Consider the following 23,780-nt stretch of genomic DNA (forward strand, 5'->3'; position numbering starts at 1 on the left):
ATCCACAGTAAAGCCTGGACCACCCAAACACACTGGGTCAGGAATGGTGGAGCACAGGGATGATGGGAAGGTGTCTAGCTACCAGCAGGTGCATCCACTTGGGACACATCCCTGCACTGCTACACATGTAATATTCATCCACAGACTTCTTATAAGTACTCTCAATTCAGTATTCTACTTTCCGGAGCTCCAGGGGGGGCTTTGTAGCCCTGTGGGAAGTAACCAGCAATTCACCTTCAACCTTTGTCCCTTTGATGTCCTACTATCGCTGTTGGTGGTCCTTACCTTCTGTGACTGTTCATAAACAATTTTGTGTGATTATAAATTATTGGTATGCATTTTATTGAAGGCCTAAGTCTCAAGAGTTCCAAGTTCAGGTTATCCAGAAATCACAGAAACAGTTTTCTTTTCCTGGAAATGCTTGTGCTGCCCAGCAAGAAACCAAAGCAGGCCTGGTTGGTTTCATTTTTAATGTTTATGGTTGTGAGTCTCAGTAACCAGCCATTTCTGTCCTGACAGAGGGACCCAGGCCAAGCTGGGAGCTATTCTAGGCCTTTCTTCCAGCCTCACTCCAGTGTCCTCATTTACTCCCCTCCCCCGGCTTCCAGTGTTAAACCAGGAATGTGTGCCCTCGCGGGAGGACATGTCTCTGGGGTATTTGTTGTGGAGCTCTGTGCTGCAGTGGCCACTTCAAGGGGTTCAGCATTCTCCACCATTGTTAGGAAAATTGTGGATCCAGTTGCTGCCAGAAGGTTTTTGGTTTCTTTTTAACTTTTTTATTTATTCTTTGTGGCTTACAGATCCTGCAACTCTATCCCACCCATCTCCCTGTCCATTTGTATCTTACCTCTGCCCTTGTAACCTTACCACCACCACCACCAAAAAGTAAGATATAAGAGAAAAGAAAAAAGAGGGGGGGGGATGAAAAATCAGGTTGTGGTAGCTGTGGTGTGGCCCAGTGAGTCACACAGTACACACTTTAGTCCACACATCTTTACTTGTGTGCGTTGCAGAGTCATTGGTCTGATTTGAGGCCTCTGGTTCCTGCTGCACTATCAATGCTGGGCCCTCACTGGGGCTCCTCTTGGATATCCTGTTATTGCCCTGTGTAGTGGAGATTCTGTAGCTTTGAATCTGCGGGGCCAGCCCCTCACCAGCTGCAGGGATGAGCAGAGTGGCCCCTACACCTCACCTGGGAAACACAGTAGAGCTGGCCCTGATGGTGCAGGTGTGGGTAAGCCCGCCCTGAAGGTGTGAAAGCAGGAAGACCAGCGCAGCCCCTTGCTTATGGCTATATAGGGTGAACTGGCTAGGGCAATGCTGGAGGACTCTTAGTAGTTAGCTCTCAAACCCAGGACAAATGGCTGACTGAGGTGCCTATTTAACATGTCAGATCAGATCTGGCTGCCAGGTCCTGCCAGCATCCCGCAATCCCTACCTGTTACATGGTACAGCTGGTATAGCCCATCCCCTACCCTAAACTCCTCCAGCCCAGAGGCTGGGCTGCCCTTTCTCCTGACTGCCTTCCCCTATATAGTCCATCCATTTTGGTTACCTTTTGTCTCTACCCTTTACTCTCCTGTCTTGGTCTCTTGGCTCTCCTCTCTCCCCTCCCTCCTCTCCTCACATGGCTCCAGGTCATGTTCACTCTGGACTCTCCCGATGTCCCTGCCTCTGATTATGCTCTCCTTTTCATCCACAATAAACCTTTACCTCCACCACAACCAGGAGCTGTCATGTCCTCCTCCTTCCTTCCTTCCTTCCTTCCTTCCTTTCTCTTTATTTTTTTTCATTCAGGGGCTGTTTAAGTGTCTCAGTAATCTAAATTATTGATGGACATTTCATACAAAGAAAAAGCCTCCCTTTGCCAGGATGGTGGCGCACACCTTTAATCCCAGCACTCAGGAGGCAGAGGCAGGTGGATCTCTGTGAGTTTGAGGCCAGCCTGGTCTACAAAGTGAGTTCCAGGACAGCCAGGGCTACATAGTGAGATTGTCTCAAAAACAAACACACACACAAGAAAAGAAAAGAAAGACCGTCCTTTACCTTCTTTTAGTGTACAATCTATACTTTTATTATAATAAACAGCATGCACATTAATTTCTTCTTTTTATACAGTTTCCTTAGTGTATTTCAGAGTTGACCACTGAATCTTAGTTTTACTGTGACGTTGTTGTCATAAAGTCTAAACGTCATCACGGCCTGGCCAGAGTACTTCAGGAATCTTTCCAGTTTCCAGTGTCTTGGAAGCACTAGAGTCACCTAAGTCCCAGGCCAGCTGCCTCATTCTCCCAGTCTTTGCAGCCTTACTCAGAGTTCTCACGTTCTGCCAAGAAAACTTTTTTCTTAAGTAAAATTTTAGCATCATCAGTCACTACATCAAGAAAATAATTTTGGATGTAGTAACTCTTTCTAAAGTAAAGGCCAGTGGCTATGAATCCGCCGGTGACAGCAAATATTTTCTCCAGGTATTTCACCAGTTTATCCCCCACAGATTCATCCATCTCACAAGACAGCAAATGGGGTGACTTAAGGATGGACTCAAGTTCCTCCAAAGGCAGGGACAAATCCCTGGCCACGTTTTCCAGAGACTTGTCATCCATCCCAAAGCAAGACCTGTAGTGGAGCAGGATCTTCTCCAACTCCTGGACATCGTCCTTGAAGAAAGACATCATGGGGATGGTAGCTGATGCTCCAGACTTCAGAGCCTCCAGCCAGATCTTCTGTTTCAGGGCATCTTTCCTGCGATCAATAGCAGCCTCGGTTATATTAGGGATGCACTGCATGAAGATGTGACGCTTGTGTGCTGGCAACTCCTTCAAAAGGGTGGATTCCAGTTGAGGAAAATCAAACTGTGCTACCTCGATGCTAGAGACTAAGAAGACACGAGTGAAGGCTACATCTGCTTCCTGGAGTTTCTCTACACATTTTTTTCGGATATTCACCAGGATTTCTTCCTTATTGTAGGTCCTTGGTGTACATCTTTTCTGATTCCACAAATCACTATCAATCTTTGTTCGAACAAAATAGAAATTCTTTTTCATTTTTTCAATTGCTTTGGCCAGCTGGGCATCATTCTCTTTGAAGCGAGTAGCTGAGATGATAAGAAAAAAGTCGTACTCCTGGAATTTCATTTTTTTCAGATATTCTTCTGGTTTAAAGGTAGTAGACCCAACCCCAGGAAGATCCCAGATGGTCACATTAGGGAACTTGGGGTGGGTATATTTCTCTCTTTGAATTGTTGTCTCTACCACTCCACTCCTAGCTGATTCCATCTCTTCATGTCCAATGCCCCGCAGGGCATTGATGAACGTAGACTTCCCTGCCCCAGTCTCTCCTGTCACTGCAATGCTTAGAGGGGCATTCTCGATGTCAGTCAAAGCAGTGTTGATTGCAGAAATCGTCTTCTGTACATCCCCTTCCTGCAGAAACAACTGAATTGAATTGATGGTCTCCTCAGAAATGACTTTACTCTCCATCTTGAAAGTTTTGAAAAAGGCATTAAAGCTGGAGGCCATATTGTGGGCATTTGCATCAGGTGTGGAAGAAGACTGACCCATGGCTGCAGTCAGTGAAAGACACTGGAGGGAAGGCAAAAAGAAGATCAAAGGTCAGCACAGCACGGAAGGGCTCAACTCTGCTGTTAGGGTGGAAGCTGCTCTCCAAACTTACTAGGACTAGGAGCATTGCCCTACTCTGTTCATTGGTGTTTCTGGAACTTGGCTGCTTTGCTTTTCAAAAAAATTGTTTGTTAATTTGAAGATCTGATTTCTCAATCCAAACTTTTTAACCTATTTTATTCTTCATCTTGTTTTATTTTTATTATTTTGAAAAAAAAAGTTTGGACACAACACCATCTGATAAGCAAAAGGAGAAATGGCACCACACTGCAGCCCATTTGTGGCGTGGCAATTCCTGACTCTGAGAAGTCTTGGAGAGTGAGAGTGTAACACAGAGGCACAGTGTTTGCCTAGCTTGCGCCTGGCCATGGGTTCGATCCCCTGGACCACATACACACAAAAATCAAGGATTACCATAAAGTTATAAGACAGTATGGGGTTGCTGAAAGAGTAAACAAACAGAATGATGTAAAAAAAAAAAAAAAAAAAAAAAAAAAAAAAGACTCCAGCTGGAGAGATGACAGCAGTTAAGGGTACTTGCTGCTCTTACATGGGACCGAGTTCAATTCCCAATATGCAGATCAGGTGGCTCACAACTACCAACAACTACAGCTCTAGGGGATCTGATGCCCTCTTTTGGACTCTGAGTACATCTGCACTCACATGCACATACCCACATGAAGACAAACACACATATACATAAATAAAAGTAAAATAAACCCTAGCAATAAACCCCACTACTTCTCTACAAAACACAAATGTTACCAGCAGACTGACAAGATAATCACAAATTGGAAAAAAAAATATTTGCAAAGTCCCATCCAATAAAAGACTGTGGCCTGAAAATATATAAATAACTCTTGAAATTGAGAAATAAGAACAAAGAGCATCATAAAAAAGATGGATGTGGTGGCACCCACCTTTAATCTCAGCACTTGAGAGGCAGAGACAGACTGACCTCTAAGTTCAAGACCAGACTGGTCTACAGTGAGTTCCTAAGGTATCCAGGACTACATAGGGAGACCCTGTCTCAAAACATCAAAAGTAAAATAAAAATAAAAAAGTAAAATGGAACTGAAGGCAAGGATGTAATGATATCACTAAACCCTAGATAAATATTAAATGGGTGTTAACTGGGGAACCATTACACAGAAAACTACAAAGAACCACAAGAGCGTTTCCCTGTCCTTCCTACTGGATCCGCTGACCCACCAGGAATAGCATGCCAAGGAAAGCCACGCCTCAAACTCCTCTTTCTGCTTCTGTCTGCCTGAGGCCATGCCCAAGGAGGTGTGCCTACTGTTACAAGTTCATTGACAAGACACCTACCTGGAACACTCACTTTAAAAGACAGCATGGCAGTTTCTTTATCACTAAACAGTCAACGTGTGCGCTCCTTGACATTTTACATGTTTTCTCCCACAAAAAAACATGCACATGGATGTTTCTAGAGGGTTTATTCATATTACAAACCTTGGAAATATCCAGGATGCCCTTTAGTAGGTGAATGAACTAATAAGATGTGGAATTCCCAAGATGACCGTGTACTATTCAGAAGTATACGAGCTGCACTGTTAAGCCATGAAAAGACAAGTGAGTCAAAGCACCCACAAAGGCTACATAACTCCCTAGCACATCACACATGCTGAGTTACCTTCCAGATATAGCAAAGTTATGGGGAAAAAAACAAGAATCAAGTCAGTGGTTGCCTCTTGTAAGAGCCTGTGTGAAAAGGCAACACAAAGAGTTGTGGGCAGTGAAAGTACTCAGCGTGACACCATAACGGGGTGTGTGCCAAGATGAATCCTGGATAAATATGAGCTGGAGGCAACTCTCACATGGTCTCTTAATCTTGTCTGGCCACAACCTATCACTGACAGTTTGCTATTCTGGTAGGGATGCTGGTGATGGGACATGCATGTTCAGGGACAGCAGCCTTTGGGGAGACCATTCATGTGTCAGAGCAGCAGTCTGTAAGAAGTCACTACCTGTCTCTTGATTTCTCTATGGAATCAAAAACTTCTTTTAAAAAGTAAAATATTAATTAAAAAAAAAAACAAAACCTAAAGAATAAAAAACAGAAGAGACGCCTCTGGGATATTTAATGAGATTCCTTTAAATTATATTTTGTTTACTTTGTGTGTGTATGGGAATGAGTCTCAAGCAGAGGTAAAATGCCTTGTGAGAGTTGGTTCTCTCCCTCCACCACGTAGGGCCTGGAGACTGAGATCAAGTCATCAGGCTTGGTGTCCAGTGCCTTTACCTACTGACTCATTTCATGGGATTTTCTAAGAGGCAGTCCACCCGAGCTGAGCCCACTCCTCACCCTGCTCCATCTTGTGTAGAAGGAATCCAAACACATCCCAGGACTGACTCCTGTAGAATGTCCCACAAGTAGAAGGGATAGTGTGAATGATACAAGAGTAGGGGTTGAAGAGGGAAGAGGGCATTGTCAAGAAGATTCCTCTGTCACTTTGGAAGGGCCATGTGTAAGGATTCAGGCATTATGCTGGCCTGCCTCTGTCACCTGGCAGAACGCACTCTGGCAGAACTCTGGTCAGCCCAGAGTTCCATGACTACTAGTCTGTACATAGGTGCAAAAGACCCCTTTAAAAGAAAGACCCCACTCATTCACCCTCTCTTTCCCTCTCTCTTTCCTGGTGTTCCTCTGGGGCAAACCTGACGTTTCCTGTCTCCCTCTTTTGTCCTCTCTCTGTTTCTGTGTCTTTGTATCTTTTTACTTCTTTTCTCTTTTCTCCTCCCCCTTTTCCCTTTCTAATAAAACTTCTCACTAAGCTCCATCTGACTGGCATGTTTGTCCCCCCACCTCAAACACCCTCACCTGCCATGGAATTTGACAAGGTACACCATGAGCTTTATTCCTAACACCATGACCTCTCAGGTCATAAAAGACTTATGACACAGGAAACAAGAAGAAATCACATGTCCAGTGTAAACATAATTATATAAACCCTCTATACTGAACCTCATAGAGAGGGGGTATGTGGAATATTCCTTTATACTATGTGAATATATGTCATTGTGATCAGTTTAATAAAGAAGCTGACTGGCCAATCACTGGACAGGTAGAGGATAGGCAGGACTTGCAGAGAAAAACAGAGTGTGAGCTAGAAGGGAGGAGTCTCAGGATTTCGAGAAGAAAGAGAGAGAAGGAAGACAAACTTGCCATGTTGAAATAATTCATCTGAGAAGATATGCAAGTTCCGTTTTGATATGTATATGACCAGGGATGGCAAAAAAAAAAAAAAATCTCCTTGACAGAATGAGAGACATCTGGCTTATAACTGGGTAGGTAAGGAAGCTACCTATCTGTGCCTGTCCAGCATAAATATCCACACACATATCCCTGAATGGACACACACACACACACACACACACACACACACACACACACACCAGGTGGGGAAAGCATCCAACATGTGTAGACAGCAGCAACTGTCTCACCCAGCAGCATCTCTGAGAATATGTATTTTGTGTTACAATGAGCAAGTCTGAGGACAAAAAGGATTGACTCCCAGAACCTTGTCTTCTAACTGTTGGCAGTGCACCTATCCACTGAGAACAAGCCAGGGCAAAATGAGAAGGAATGAAGGGAATGTGTCCTATGAAGCTTGTGTGCTTTTGCGCACAGTTTCACTCTGTCCTAACAACCCTGTTAACACAGTGTAAAGACTTCCTCCTTAAAAGTAAGCACTCGGGTTCTAAGGCTTGAGCCCATGGCCTTGTGCATGCTAGGCAAGTACCCTACCACTGAGCTGCATACCCAGTCCTTTCCACCTGAAGAAGATTAAGGATCAAAGAAACCAAGAAATTGAGAGATATGAAGGAGGGAAGTCCTACTGTTCCCTAAGATCAGAGCGAGGATTCAAGGTTGAAGTTCTGAGGACAGAATTATTTGCAGAGGCCAAGGCCAAGCTCCATAGTTTGATTGAGAAATGAGAGTTCAGGAAGACACATGAACTCTTGAGTTTATGCTTAGATAATGTTCCTTGTCTTCCAAGTCAATGGTGTTTAGATATTCAATAGGAGATTAGGAGATGTCTAGTGCTAGATATTGTCCAGTATAGTCCCTATCCTTTGATACCCCTGTCCCCTGTCTTTTCCATAACCTGGATATGAATGCTGTCTAATAACATTACAGATATTAAGTTCTCTGAATGGCTCTTAGCTGTCCTCCACCCATCCCGCCCCTCAGCCTAAGTCCATGGCACTCCAACCACATCAGGCATGCAGGCTGTTCCACACTCAGACCTATAGCCTACAATCCTAGTTGTAATCCTGTATTAATTAAAATATGTATCTTCTCACTCACCAGCTCCCTTGAGATAAGGAGATTTCTGGTGGCAGAGTTGAGTTCCTAACCTTCCCACTGGAAGAGCAGAGAATGGGTTCTGTGAAGAGCTTCCCACAGCATCAGGCACAGCTAGTGCACACAGACCTGCACAGATTGGACTTTGAAATCCACCTGTGATGTGCTTGACTGTGTAACGGCTGTGACTGCTACAGAGGAGACTGAGCTGTGTTTGAAGAGCTCTGAGGTTTTTGCTTTCACAAGAGTCCTGTCAACAGAGGGAGGGAGCCACAAACAACACTGCAGAGTAGGAACTTCCAGGAACATGAAAATGAAAGTAAACTTCTCATCACAACAATTTCTATCCATAGAAACTGAAAGCCACAGTTGGCCTGCTTCTGGCATGAACAATGGGGGGGGGGTGTGCAGAAATCATGGGAGGAGGATGCAGTGTCTGAGGAGAGGTCATTTCATCTGGACTGTATTTATGCTATCCAAGAGCTGAACCAGAACTCAACCCACAAACCCACTCATGGCCTGGTTCCATCATCTGTACAACCAGTCTCTGTGGGGATAATAAATAAACTAATGTGTTTACATGCCCTGTCCTGGGTTCAGACTTTCCAAAACTCTCTAAGTTTCCTCATTAATTTACTATGGACTCTTGAGGTCCCACAGAGGAAGGGAAAAAAAGTATTTGCTCAGGCTTGGCAATTGGCCACAATAGCTCTCAGGACTCAGGAGAGTGCTAGATTTACAACTTCAGTTTTAGTGCAAAGAGGCAGGTCTAGGAGGGAGCACACAGCATGCCTTCCCTCCTCCCTAGAATCAGGGTACATCCTCTTCCAAGCATATTGATGTATTGTTCACTCACAAGGCTCCACTGAGCTTTATAATCCAGGGATTGTGCTGTCTGCTTCTAGGCCCCTTCCTCTACACAGATGATACTCATTGGGAGAGGAGCTGTCAGGGTGGCTAGAAGCATCCCTGGCACCTGCCCCCTACATATCAGTAACATCCAAGTCCTCTAAATGGGAGAGGGGAATAGCCCCAGGTGAGTTACGTTCATCCAGAAAGAGAAATTGCCAATATTGAGATAAAACAATATCACTACAGATATAAACATTAAGCAGCATATTGATTCCCTACTGATGCTGTAACAATCTAGGCAGTGCAAATCCATCATAGTGCTGCAATTAAGAAATCCAGCCAAGGGCTGGAGAGATGGCTCGTGGTTAAGAGCACTGCCTGCTCTTCCAGAGGTCCTGAGTTCAATTCCCAGCAACCACACAGAAGCTCACAACCATCTATAATGAGGCCTGGTGCCCTCTTCTGGCTTGCAGGCACATGCAGGCAGACTACTGTATGCATAATAAACAAACAAAATCTTTAAAAAAAAAAAAAAAAAAAAAAAAAAAAAAAGGAGGCAGAGGCAGGTGGATCTCTGTGAGTTCAAGGCCAGGCTGAATAGCCTGGTCTACAGAGCAAGTTCCAGGACAGGCTCCAAAGCTATGGAGAAACCCTGTCTCTAAAAAGTTAAAAAATAAAATAAAAAATTCAGCCAGAGTCCCAGCAGACTAAAATCAAGACATCTGCAGGGCTGCTCTGAGAATGTGCCCAGTAGGTAGAGTGTTTGTCTGGCACTCATGAAGCCACTGGTTCCATCTTGGGTACTGCATAAACTGGACTCAGAAGAACATACCTGTGATTCCACTTGGGAAGTGAAGGCAAGAATTTCAGAAATTCAAGGTCAAGTAGTTCAAAGTTAGCCTGTGCTACTATCTCAAGAAATCTTCAACAGAAGTAATTTTGAAATTATAAAAACCCTTTTTACCAAGGAAGCTGCAGACTTTGCACAAGGCCAGGTGGTTTCCCTGGATGCGGCCAAGAATAGCCAGCCCACACTGACGCCTTGTCTGAGAGTCCTAGTACAACAGAAGGGCTCTTCCTGGGTCTAGCTTTTGGCGGGAATCCACAAGCCCTCAACTCTGGTAGCTCTTTCTTTACACATCTTAACCTGGAAGTGGCAGTGGTGTCCAGACTTTCTAATTTGTGAATGTCTTCCTGTTCCATTTTGCCTCCTTATTTATCCCATCAACAACATCATAGCAATCCAGTGTGAAATTCCTAATAGTCCCACTTTCCTGATTGCTGATTCAGAGAATGCATTTAAAAACAGAATAAAAGTCTTTGAACAGAGACTAGCAGGGACTAATAGCTCTGAGCACTGCAGCCCAGCAGCAACCAGCAGGGCCACCCTGCTCCCCAACCATATAGCTCAGCATCCAGCTGCCTAGTACTCTATAGCACCACAGACCTGCACTTCATCATGGAGTACCATTGAGAACTTTTAGAAAGAACTTGACTTTTTTCATTTTATTGGCACATATCAATTTATGTTTTCCTGTTAACTGCATTAGCATACTCTAATTATATAAGTGTTTTCAAGACAATGTCTGCATGCCTGGGTCATACCTGGATTATATTTAGCCCTACTGCCCCTTTATCGTCATTCTAACAGAGTTGTTTCCACAGTTGTTGATGGGATGTGTGCTGGTCATTCACTGCACCCTGCCTAACCTTCCCAGACCCTGTGATTATTTTCAGTTCCTCAGTTCCACATGTGAGAAAGCACAGTTGTCAGTCTCTCATTACACATTTCACATTTTGCTGCAAGCAGGATATCTTTGGCTTCCCATGTGAAAAGCTGTCTCCTGTTGTCCACAGGTATTAACAGTATGTGGCAGACATGTACAGACACCCCTTCTGTGTATCCCCAGGAGTGACAGGGCTGGACCCTTCCCCGTTAAGATCACATGGAAATACTTAGATTAATAGAAATGGGTTAATAATTAAGACAGAGCTAGTCATCGGCCAAGAGTCTTATAACTAATATAGCATCCGTGTGCTCATTTGGGGCTGAAGGGCGGTGGGACCAGCCAAGACAAAGAACTTCTCGTAAAAATGTTATATAGATAATGCACACTGGAAGTGCCTGTATTTTCTTAAGGATGCATTTTAAAGTATGTATATGTGTATAAGTACACTTAGAGGCTTGAAGAGGATGCTGATATCCCCTACAGCTGGAGTTACAAGCAGTTGTGAGCCACCTATGTGAATGCTGGGAACCAAACTTAGGTCATCTCCAAGAGTAGCAAGTACTCTTAACTGCTCATAATGTAATGTTTTAATAGTTTTAAGCAGTGCCTGGGATGTAGCTTAGTAGTAGAGCATTTGCCTACCATGCCTAAGATCTGGTGCTGTAGATGAATGAGTTTATCCTGGGATGTCTGTCTTGTCCAATTGCTCTGTGTGTCTGAGGTTTCTTGTATATTAGTATCATATTGGTTTTATTACTATGGCTATCTGAACCATACTGTCTAGCCTGGCTGCAAACTTAGTATGTAAAGGGACCTTGTCATTTACCAAGCTCTGTGCCAGTACTTGCACTAAAGAGAAGCTGAAGTTTAAAAAAAAAAAAAAAAAAAAAAAAAAAATAGCCTGGAATTAAGGATTTTGGTTCAAGTGTTCCTACTATAAGGATTGGAGTAACATACATATCAAGTAATCACATCAAAATACTAAGGTCATTCTTCACAGAGGGAGAGGGAGAGGGAGAGGGAGAGGGAAGGAGTGAGAAAGGGAGGGGAAAAGGAGGGCTCTATGAGAGCCAGGCGTACTACTTTTGATATTAATTTCTGCTATGAGAGCGCCACCTACTGTCTGGTTTTAGAATGTAATGCTAAGGTTGGTTCAAGTCCTCATCTTGAAAAATGAAACAAAAACATTGGCCTCTGGCCTCTGCACATGCACACAAGGATATGCACACCCACACACATGCATATAAACCCCTCCCTCTCTCCCTCTCTCCCTCTCTCACATATACACACACCCTTGCAGTTATACACTGCACTTGAATAATTCAATGTCAAAGCATAAAAACCATTTTTTTTGTTTTACTTTTTAAAATAAATGTAAAATATATACACTGTGGAGAGAGAATCACTGTCACAGAGTGTGGATGATGGTTCGGCTTCTAAGTTGCTGAATATACTCCTTGGCATGATCAATTGTTGTCTTGGGTGCTTCAGGTGGGGGTGGGGGTCCTTCCACCAGCTTCACAAAATAGTGGCAATAGACCTTCTCCATGATTCCAAAGCGACCTCGGCCATGGTAACGGAGGCGCTTCAGGCACTGGCCCCGACCTGAGGTAGACTCAGCTACAGAAGAAAAGAGAGAATTATGGCACATGTCTACTGTCCATTGGACTACATCTGCACTGGCGAGCAAGTCGTGATCCATCTTTCACTAGATCCTAAGAAGACAGGAGCTTGCTGGTTAGCTAGAACACATTCCATCTCAACCATAAGTCTCTTAGCACACAGTTTATGTTGCAAGAAGACAGAAAATATGGTAACACCTTCAACTATCAAATCTGACCAACACGGTAGAGACTGTTAGGACGGTGGAGGCATCTCTGAAACTAGGCACGGTGTTGGTGGTGCCTGTAATCCAGGAAGCAAAGGCAGAAAGATCAGGATTTCAAGGTCATCCTTAGCTATATTAGCAAGTACATGGCCAGTCTTTTGTTTTGTTTTGTTTTTTCGAGACAAGGTTTCTCTGTGTAGCCCTGGCTGTCCTGGAACTCACTCTGTAGATCAGGCTGGCTTTGAATTCAGAGATCTGCCTGCTTCTGCCTCCTGAAAGCACCACCATACCCGGCTATTGAGGCCAGTCCTAAATAGAAGAGGTAACCCAAGGAGAAACTTGACCTGAGACCAGAATCACCCTGCATCCCTGTTCCTGTTAGAGGGCAGTAAACACATCCTGATAACAAGCACACTCAGCTTGTTTGAGAAGACAACAGGGGCACACTGACACTATGTGTAAGAGGCACACAGAGGAAATAAGAGGCAAGCAAGGGGTACTGACTGCTTGCTGACTCTAAGTCCTTTGTGTGTGTCCTTAGGAGTGCTGGGGCTGCACCATGTGGTCGGTCTGCTTTTAGTGTCTGGAGTTCTGCATACTGATTTCCCTAGTGGCTGCACTAGTTTATATTCCCACTGCCCCCACTAGCTGAGGATGTTGAGTCTTTGTTCAGTAGTTTATATTTGTCTCTGTGTAATTCATTTGCCTGTTCATTGATTGGATGGTTTGGTTGGATGGTTTGGTGGTTTTGATCTGTCTGCCTCTCTTTTATAGATCAGCAGGTCTTTCACCCTGATGACTCAGTCACTTGTGGCAGAGGCACATTATAAAAAGATCCTTTAAGTTTACACACAATCCTATTCACATCCTTCCACCCGACAATTCATCTATCTTTCCTCCTCCCCACAACAACCCCCACCCTGAGAGAGTCTCTCTGTGAAGCTCTAGCTGTCATGGAAATCACCATGTAGACCAGACTGTACTTGAACTCAGAGAGCCACCTGCCTCAGCCTCCTGGGTACTGGTCCTAAAGATGTGTGCACTGTGACCAACAATTAATCCACCTTTTAGATGATCTGTGGTCATTCTCAGTTTTATTGTGGCTAAAGGGTGGCAGCATGAGACAGTCCTAAAACCCTTGTGTAATAAGCACGGGTGAGTCCATGGCCTCAGTCCCATTCAGAACAGCTGCTTGAAGCTAGCACATCTATCAATCATGACAGATTAACACTGAGGTACTCAGGGCTAAAGAAAGTCCTTACCAGAACAGGTAATTGGCCTAAGTGTTCAGACACCAAAGACCATTTGCAACAAATTAGGCATCAAGTGAAAGACATCTCTGGTGCTGATGATAGAAAGTCTTACCTACGTATAAGTTGGATCTGAACTCCACATTGTGTTCTCTCACTGCCATGTCTTGTGCTTCTAAGAGTACCTTAAACAACAAGAAAGGCCTGCTCAGATAGCTGATTCTGAACTAAAGTGGAATTAAACATCTCATCTCTTGTTATGTCTAAAATGTGTGTAATCAAACATTTACAACAAACAATGAACTTTTATTTATTTATTGGTGGGTTTTGTTTCTTTTTTCTTTCTTTCTTTTTTTTTTTGTTTTTTGTTTTTTGTTTTTTTTTTTTTTTTTTTTTTGTTGTTGTTGTTGTTGTTTTAGGCAAGAGCTCACTTTGTAGCTCTGGCCTGCCTCTGCCTCCAAGTGCTGGAATTAAAGGCATGTGCCACCATTCCCAGCCACAGTGAACTTTTTACAGGCACCAAATGCAGGTTGTACCAAGGAACAGGAACAGTGAGCATCCATTCCTCAGAACTAAGGTAGGGCCCACCACCCTGCTGAGCCATGGAAGCTCTGGAAGGGAAAGACAGAGAGCCCACACCCAGGACACACCATCAGAATGAACATTGAATCTGAGTAAGGTACTCAGCCTTCTAAAAAGGGAACAGCCATGTGCCCAACACGTTAGTACTATGCTCAGCAAAGTGTTGGAGACTCTAGGGCCCACCTAAGTACAAATACAAACCGATGACTATAGGGGAAGCATCAGAGATGACAAGCTTCCGAGTCTCCTGAGTGGCCCTTCCATCAGGACTTCTTGTGAAAAACAAAAACCATACCAAGTCTGGGCTGCAAGTGCACTTTAGTGGTAGGGTGCATCCCTAGTGTATGCTAGGCCCTGAGTTTAATATTTGGTACCACTCCAAAATAAGGCCCAAGTCATTAATCATTTCATCAACAACAAAAAAGTGTCTGGTACATATAGAGGCATCTGAGGAAAATTGCATGCAAAGCATCTATTTCTCAGGAATAAGGGACTTAAGAAAAGCAGGAGCCCTGAGCCTGTATCTAATAAAAAAATACACTTACACCACCTATCTTAGGAATCCAGGATTTAGACTAAAGATCCCTCCCAACCACCAAGTCTTACCTCTTTAATTATTTGAGCCCCCTTTTTATCATTGAACTCCAACTGAGCCAAAGCCTGATCGATAGACATGCCTCGTATCTAAAGGGGGATAGGTGAATGAACAAACTCCTTCTCAAAAGCAATGTTCCCTTTCGATGACAGTAAGAACCTTATACCCAAACAAAATAGAAAAAAGGTTTGAAAGGGATCCTATCATTTAGTTAAATCAAATTTACATGCTACAAGCACAAAACTACATTTTTATGTATAACACTTTCAGAACTATTAAGGCAGACATGACTGAGAAACAAGTTGATGCCAACCACACTCATCCTAACGGGATAAATGGTTCTGGATTGCTGTATTTCTCTCTCCTCCTCATCAAGGAAAAAACCCAAGAACCAACAGTGCCATGATGTTAACCCTGTTTGTACAGGTGAGCAAGCATGTGTCCTGGGTCCTCTGGCTAAAGACTATTCTCATGGGAGATATGGTTCTGTATGCTGTGAATATATGCTTTTCTTATTGGTTGATACATAAAGCTATTTCAGCCAATGGACAGAAGGATTTAGCCAGGCAGGAACTCCAAACGGGATAAAAAAAGGCAGTAGGCAGAGTCAGGGAGACCCCATGTAGCTACCAGGACACCCAGGCATTCTCCGGTAAGCCAAGACCCCATGGAGCTACATAGATAAATAGAAATGGGTTAATAATTAAGAGAGAGCTAGCCAATAAGAAGCCTGAGCCATCAAACAGCTAATAATTAATATCAGCCTTTGTGTGTTTATTGTTTTTGTTTTGTTTTTTGAGACAGGGCTTTGGAGGCTGTCCTGGAACTCACTCAGTAGACCAGACTGGTCTCTAACTCACAGAGATCTGCCTGCCTCTGCCTCCTGAAAGCTGGAACTAAAAGCAAGCGCCACCACTGCCCAGATCCTTTGTGTGTTTATTTGGGACTAAACAGTTACAGGACTGGGCAGGACAGACACTTCTGTTTACACTATTTTGCTGCTCTGGTTTCAGTGTCTATTTCCACTGAACACACAATGACACTCCCTACTCTTTGGGAAAATTGGGATAATAATCCTCATGTTCAAGTCTTCAGAGGGAACACAGAGCTTCTTTTCCTGGGTATCACATGGAAGTAGTCATGTTAACTTACCAATTTTGCCAGATACCACATCTTGTCCTTGCTGTATTTTATTTGTCTCCTACAATGGTAAATTTCCTTGCAAGTAAGAAAAAAAGAAAAAAACATGTTGTAGGTTTATCAAAGTGACAGTGACATAACTATTAGTTCCCATACTCCATGCCCAATGACAACATTGTTGTCACAGGGAATAAAACACTACAAAGACTCTAGAGATTCTTCTTTTTAAACAAAATTTGCTTTTTCTCCAAGCCTCATTATGTTAAAAGACTAGTAAGGAAGAAACAGAAACTGTAACTCTTTAACCAAGTAACTATTAACAATTCACAATTTTTAGTAAGTTGAGTGGAGAAAGGAGTCACTTTATAATTCTTTTATAAACTAAAACTGACAAACCAAGTGGTTTGCTCAAGACCTGAAAGTCTGTAAGCTGAGGGGAAAGCCAGGCATGGGAAGAATCCAAGTCCAGCGTGGCTGCCTCTTGAGGTGGTGTGAATGAAAATGCCCCCATAGACTCATAGGCAGTGGCATAATTTCAAAAGATTAGGATGTATGGGCTTGTTGGAGTAGGTGTGGCCTTGTAGGAAGAAGTGTCATTGGGTTTCAGAAACTCAAGCCAGGCCTAGTGGCTTTATCTCTTTTTGGTGCCTGCCCATCCATATGTAGAACTCTCAGCTATCCCTCCAGCACCGTCAGCCCGTGTGCCACCATGCTTCCCCCATGACCTTAACGGACTGAACCTCTGAACTGTAAGCCAGTCACAGTTAAATGTTTTCCTTTGTAAGAGCTTCCATGGCCATGGTGTCTCTTCACAGCAGTAAAAACACCAAGACACCCCGAAATGTTCCCAAAGACTCTAAAGTTCACCTCCTTCCAACTATTAGCCCTATTACCACTTAAAAAAAAATTTTAATTACATATTTTTAACTATTTTTTAAAATTAGATGGCTGGAGTTGTGACTCAGTTGTTAGAATGTTTGCCTAGTCTTGGGTTTGAGTCCCGAAACTGCTTACACTGATGTGGTAATGCTCATGTGTAATTTCTAAACTTTTTAGCAGATGTATATGCTGGAAGCTGCTTTACATCTCAGACTAGAATAATCTCTGGTAGTTGGGCATATGTAAAATAATAATTTTATTACTGAGCAGCTAAAAGTAAGATACATCTTTGGTAGGCATCCAATGACTCAATATAAACCTGAGGTTCAACGGTTTGTATATTACAAAAAGAAAAAAAACAATAATTGTACCTATATTCCAATAGACAATGAATAAGGCAACATGTGCCAACCCATCATGTTTCACTATCAATAATTTAGCAGCGAGGTATAATGTTGCACAACTTTAATTTCAGCATCCAGGATGAAGAGGCAGGCAGATCTCTGTGGGTTTGAGTCCAACCTGAACTACACAGTAAGAATAGCCAGGGTTACATAGACTCTGTTTCCCGCCCCCCCCCACACCCCTCCAAAAAATGTCACCAAAAAGCCCCAGGCAGTGAAAAATCAGCATCTCAAGCCCTTAGTGAGGCTCAGAAGACTGAGTAAGGGCAAGCAAATAAGCAACAGCACTGGCAATCTAAGATACAGAGGCAATCTGGTCCACTTAAGTCAATTAATTAGAACATGGAAATTATTGCACAATTTCCCTTTAACATTAAAAAAAAAAAAAACCTCATTCTGGACACAAAAGAACACAAGTACTGGTCAGGCACGGCACAGTGGCACACGCCTTTAATTCCAGCACTTGGGAGACAGAGACAGGAAGATTTCTATGAGTTCAAAGCCAGCCTGGGCTAAGTTTTGAATTCAGTATTAGCCTATACTGGCTAAGAACTGACTCAAAAGAAAGAAAAAACTTAAGAGATTACTTCTACCCATAAACTTACTGCTGGTCTCCGAGGTTCACCAGGCAGTTGTGGTGGGTAAACAATATTATTCTTCTTTTCCCATCTTCGAGAAACATCAAGAGAAGCACTTGTGTGGACACATGATTGGGGTAAAACTCTGAAAGGAGAGAAGTCTGTAAGAATCGAAACTTGGAACTTTCCTGGAGTTTTGGAAGCCACATGACCACCATCTGGGCAACTTCAGGCTCACAACTGTAAGTTTTTTAACTGGAGACTAAGATGAGGTCTGGAAGCTTGTGTGAGCCAAAATGGCGAGCAGGTATTAACCCACACTCTTTGCCCTGACGAGTGAATGCCAACAATTTAGTCCTAAAAAGGACTGAAGGAAGATATAACAGATTTACTCCTTGTTTGACCTGTGGAGTCACCTAACTTTGCTAAATATGCAAGACAAATAAATGAAACAACTAGAAAACAATATAAAACTAAAGCACAGGAAAGACAGCAGAGGACTTCACAGAGTGGCTTCAGGTAACTTTTTTTTGGTGGTGGTGGGGAGCGGGTATTTGAGACATGGTCTCACTATGTGGACCAGGCTGACCTTGAACTCACAGAAATCCACCTAAAAACTGGGATTAAACATGCTGGGATTGCACATGCAAAAAGATAATTCTTAAATAATATTCACCTAGCAGAAATGGAGACTCTGACTTCCACAGGTGGTAAAGGCTTTTATCACCTGTGCAAAGGACAGATCTGAGAACAGCAGAGATCTGATGCAATCACTAAATGTCAAGTATTAAAAACCAGGCAGTGGTGGCACATGCCTTTGATCCCAGCACTCTGGAGGCAGAGGCAGGTGAGCCTCCATGAGTTCAAGGCCAGCCTGGTCTACAAAGCAAATTCTAAGACAGCCAGAGCTACACAGAGAAACACTGTCTGGGGAGTGGGGGGAACAACCACCATCAGAGAGGTTTGGATTGCAAATTGAGGGTGCAAAAGACTTCTGTTAATGCTGATTAGCAGATTGGAATTCGGTGAAAACTTTAAATTCCATGGCCTGAACACCCCAAATGTCCATTCTTCCTCCTGTCTTCCCCAGTAGCAGCCACTCCTCCATATCACTCAATAAACCCTTCTTGGAAAGCAGTGTCCTGGAGAGCATCTTCAACTTCCCTGCCAGGACCAGTCACCAAGTCTTACTGACGTGACCAAGAACTGTCTCTCAAATCTTGGTTTATTGGCTCCTAGATAGAGGTTCTTGTCCATGGTTTTTGGCCCTATTACTATAGACCTAGGATGGCCTACATGTTAAAGCAAGAATGTATGGCAAGGATGTAGAGGATATTCTTGCTGCAGGATCGTGAGAAAGCAGAGGAAGGAAAGGTATCTTCAAAGCCATGGCCCCAGGTGACCTAACTTCTTTCTACTCAGACCCATTCTGAAAGGTCCAGCCACCCCGCAATAGCCCTAACAGATGGGCTTTCTGGATCATTCAAGATACACAGCAATGCAATAAATAGGTAAGTGAAAATAAATAATCAGGAATCTTTTCCAAAATGTCTAAATCTACCCCCAGTTTGCTACAGATGCAATGCTGCAACCACCAAAATGCAGGACTACTGTCTTCTACTACATCAGTCCCTCTGGGATCATTGTTCTCCCATCACTTCACCAGTTTCAAACGCTATTCCTTTGTTTTTCAAGACAGTTTCTGTGTAGCTCTGGTTGTCCTGGAACTCACTATGTAGACCAGGCTGGCCTAGAACTCAGAAATCTGCCTGCCTTTGCCTCCCAAGTCTTGGGATTAAAGCCATGCACCACTACGGCCTGGCTTCAACCACTCTTTCTATGCCTGCACACCACAGGGAAGTCCTTCTGTAACAAGAATGTTCATGCTGCCAGGCAGTGATCGTATACACCTTTAATCCCAGCACTCAGGAGACAGAGGCAGATGGATCTCTGTGAGTTTGAAGCCAGCCTGGTCTACAGAGCTAATTCCAGGAGAGCAAGGGCTGTACACAGAGAAATCCTGTCTCAAAAAAAAAAAAAAAAAAAAAAAAAAAAAAAAAGGTAACTGTTTTACTAGTAGAGTCAGGGTCTCTCTATGTAGTCTTGGCTGTCTTGGACTTCTCTACAGACTAGGCTGGCCTCGAACTCATAGACATCCACCTGTCTCTGCCTCCTGAGTGACAGAATTAAAAGTATTCATCACCAAGCCTTGGGTTTTTTTTTTTCTTTGTTAGTTTGTTTTGTTTTGTTTTGGCTTTTTGAGACAGGGTTTCTGTATATATCAGCCCTGGAACTCGATTTGTAGCCCATGCTAGCCCTGAGCTCAGACATTCACCTGCCTCTGCCTCCTGAGTACTGGTATTAAAGGCATGCACTACCACAACTGACCCAGTTTATTATTTATATAACATAAACACTTACTTTTATTGTATGTGTATTTTGTGTATGTATGTGTGCAACCATAGACATGCAGTACCCTTGGAGGCCAAAAGAGATCACCAGATATGCTGGAATTGGAGTTACAGACAGTTGTTATCCAACATGTGATACTGGGAATTAGAACCAGGTCCTCTGGAAGAGCAGCCACCCCTGAACTGCTGAGCCATCCCTCCAGCCCCTATGACTGTATCTTTCTATTCTATCTCTTCCCCAGTGTCACTGACAACCAAGAGTCTTGGTGTGGCAGCCAGCAGTTACCTATATAAAAAGATTGAGTTGGGCAGTGGTGGCATAGGCCTTTAATCCCAGCAATCATGAGGCAGAGGCAGGTGGATCTCTGTGAGTTCAAGGCCAGCTAACAGTACAGAGTAGTTTCTAGGTCAGTCTCAAAAAACAAACCAACCAACCAAAAACCAAATCAAAAACAAACAAACAAAAAAAAAAGAGGATTGAAATTTCCCATAGTAAATGACCCACCTGGAAGCCATGAGCACTCTAATACCCAGACTATGTTCTTGAATATCAAAAGAATCAAACCTCTGGAGGAAGAGGCTGGTCACAAGATCCTAAGCAGAAAGTATGCAAGACATGTAGCATATGTAATACAAACCCAGAGACAGATATTGGGGCTCAAGCTGAAGATCAGAAAAGCAAAGCAGCCAAATCAGAGAGCTCTTATTTCTACCAAGGCTGGGGCAATCCTGTGCTCAAGGTGGCTAGAGACTAATTCCCCAAGACTGAACACCAGCTCTGTGACCTTGCTCCTGTCCTATATACCTCTCTAATGCTGGGATTAAAGGTATGAGCTCTGTTCCTGTTTTAGACTGATTCACTCTCATGTAGCCCTTGGGTGGCCTTGAACTCACGGAGATCCATCTGTCTCTGTCCCCTAAGTACTGGGATTAAAGGTGTGTGCCACCACTGCCTGGCATCTATGGCTGTAGCTAGCTTTGCATTCTGATCTCCATAATATATCACAATTCCCTTTTTCTGTCTAATAGAAAAGAAGGTCATAACCAGTATAAGAAAACTCATGTATAATAACTATATACAATATATACAAACAATAAATACTCAACAATGTCTAGTTCATTTGCATTTAACTAATTCAGAGAAAATATTCCACTATCTATCCTAACTTGGTGAGTTCAAAGTCTTGTTCCTAATTTCTGTTCTAGTCTAATTTGCATTATCAAATTATCTTTTAATGTCTCTCAGACTTTTACACTTTACACCTCTTCAGTGAGTTTCTTTCCTGAGTCTGGTAAATGAGGAAAACTATAACTATACTATCTAGTCTTCAACTCCCTCAAAGACCCAAGAAGGAAGTAATATTAACTGAGTAAGCCGGTAGTATGAGCAAGTGACTTCCAAAAAAAGTGAGAAATGACAGTATGCAAGGCAGGTAAAACCTAGTTTGCCAAAAAGAAAAAAAAAAAAAAAAAAAAAAAAGAAAAGAAAAGAGAAATAGTTTGCCAGATCAGAGACCGAGCAAACTAGCCGAGACCACAGACATGAAAGGGACCTGGGAGTCACAGGCCAAAATGGGACAACCCTAGCATAAGTAAAAGTAATGCCATCAGGGAACTGAAACCATCAAATATATTTAAAGCCATAATGAAACAGAGCAAATGCTAGTAAAATGCTTAACCTAATTCATAGAATTCAGTAAACTTCAGATATAATTTTATATAGTACAAGAGTAAAATGAACTTCATTCTGTTATTGGATGACTAATTAATGCACCATACCAGACAGTATCTAACACAGCAGTGGGCTGATAGCCAGTAGAATTGAAAATGAGGCCCATCAGTTATCTGTTCTGTCTCCCCTCCAAATATGCCTGTGATCTCTAGACCTTATAGAACCCAGCTTCAAAGTTCCTTAAACTTCAAAGTTCATTAAAAATCCGTGGGTACATTGTCACTTCTTTGGGCTTGGTTTTCATATGTATAAGAAAGAAGAGTGTGATTATGTCTCTAAGGCCTCTGACATTTTTTAATATCATCACTCACAACAGGATGACAGAACCATGAACTACTTAGCTCTGACTTCAATCCTTCTTCTAAGCAGCCACTATGATAAACTATGAAACAAGATTTCTTCAGAGAGAGGTACATATCTTCTGACATCCCTTCATGCAGAAGGGCCTTCCATTTCTCAAATCCTCAACACAGATTTGGCAAATTAAATATAATGCTTGGTAAATTAAGTATGTCATGAATTAATAAATGGCAAAGTTTTGTGAATACTTAACAACATTCTCAAGATTCAAGAGGATCTTCAACTGCATCAAGTACCAAACTACCATTAAATGAAAATATTACTCTAAACAAGGCAATTAAGGTACAAGTACTATATATGCAATCAAAACTTCCTAAGTACCCTATGGCTCCACACCAGTGCTAACTCAACTACATTCCAAACAAAGAACGTTTGTTTGTCTCCTGCTATAGTTGTTGCACGGCCTGAGATTCCAACCTATGACTGGGAGGTGGAGGCCAGCCTGACCTAAGCAGACTCACAAACAAACAAAAATAAATTAAAAAGCTTCTCTCGGGAGGCTCTGGAACGTTCTGCAGAGCAAAAGATTCAAAACTCCATTTGCCTGAGGCGCAGACAACACGGAGGGCGCCTTCAGTACAATGTCAGGCAAACCTCTAGTCTCCAAACGGTCCTTGCCCACATAAGTAATCACAGATGCAAGGAGGATGTTTGCTGGTATGCCACACGACGTGGAAGAGTTGAATCGTGGCCATAAAATAGGAAGAGACTGTTCAGAAAACACTTAGGAGCCCTCGGGGCAACAGTCCTCACATGGTTACAAAGTACAGTCTCGGGCCGTGCAGCCCTCTCACCCGAGGCCTAAAGCACAAGCGCCGGGTCAGGGATGAGGAGCGGCGCGGCCTGAGCCGCTACAATCTCCGGGGCGGAAGACTTACCGCAGCGTCTGCGTTGCCCAGATCCTCAGGTTAGGTACCCACAGTGCACCTGCAACATGAATACGAGCTGTCAACTCTGATTCTCACTGTCCCCCCCAGTCCCCAAGTTCTAGGAAAGCCTTAATTAAGACTTACACAACTCTCGAACCACTGCAGCAGCCATGTCGGGCTCTACGGAAGCCCCGGAGTTCAAACAACCGCTGACTTCACGCATGCGCAGTCCGGGGCCAGCCACAAACCGGAAATTCTGAATACGTTGTCATGGAGACCTAGAATACATAGTCCAGGAACTGATCAGACCAGCCTTGCTTTAAAGTGAATGACCTCATAAAGACAGAAAAATCAGTGGATTTCCGGAAATTCACCTGGATTCAGAAAAATTGTGATCTCACCAATAAGCAGCCTGAAAGAGTAAGGGGCCCTGTTAATTCCAAAGATACAAGGAGAAAGATCACAAACCCAAAATCATCATGGCCAAATTAATTATGCAATTAATTGCCAGGCAGCGGTGGCGCACACCTTTAATCCCAGCACTGGGAAGGCAGAGCCAGGCAGATCTCAGTGAGTTCCAGGCCAGCCTGGTGTACAGAGTGAGTTCCAACTGCAGAAAC

The 23,780-nt window shown here is 43.2% G+C and overlaps 2 protein-coding genes across 3 annotated transcripts; both read right to left on the bottom strand.

The window, feature by feature from the left end:
- Positions 1–2,023: 2,023 nt before the first annotated feature.
- On the bottom strand, positions 2,024–8,205 carry LOC127219245 (T-cell-specific guanine nucleotide triphosphate-binding protein 2-like). Its single transcript, XM_051180612.1, has 2 exons — positions 7,954–8,205; positions 2,024–3,581 (listed from the first exon to the last, which is right to left on the bottom strand). Exon 2 carries the CDS (start codon positions 3,558–3,560, stop codon positions 2,307–2,309), a length of 1,254 nt encoding a protein of 417 aa, XP_051036569.1. The 5' UTR covers positions 3,561–3,581; positions 7,954–8,205; the 3' UTR covers positions 2,024–2,306.
- Positions 8,206–11,878: 3,673 nt separating this feature from the next.
- Mrpl22 (mitochondrial ribosomal protein L22) lies at positions 11,879–23,411 on the bottom strand. Of its 2 annotated transcripts, XM_051180613.1 has the most exons (7): positions 23,305–23,411; positions 23,170–23,218; positions 17,816–17,933; positions 15,940–16,005; positions 14,799–14,876; positions 13,726–13,795; positions 11,884–12,152 (listed from the first exon to the last, which is right to left on the bottom strand). In XM_051180613.1, the coding sequence occupies exons 1-7, from the start codon at positions 23,381–23,383 to the stop codon at positions 11,941–11,943; spliced, it is 672 nt and encodes a 223-aa protein (XP_051036570.1). In that variant the 5' UTR covers positions 23,384–23,411; the 3' UTR covers positions 11,884–11,940. The 2 variants fall into 2 exon arrangements, with proteins under 2 accessions (XP_051036571.1, XP_051036570.1); XM_051180614.1 differs by lacking the exon at positions 15,940–16,005 and having other exon boundaries at positions 11,879–12,152; positions 23,305–23,340.
- Positions 23,412–23,780: the final 369 nt, after the last annotated feature.

Source organism: Phodopus roborovskii, unplaced genomic scaffold (assembly GCF_943737965.1).
Source record: "Phodopus roborovskii unplaced genomic scaffold, PHOROB, whole genome shotgun sequence".
Taxonomy (NCBI): Eukaryota; Metazoa; Chordata; class Mammalia; order Rodentia; family Cricetidae; genus Phodopus; species Phodopus roborovskii.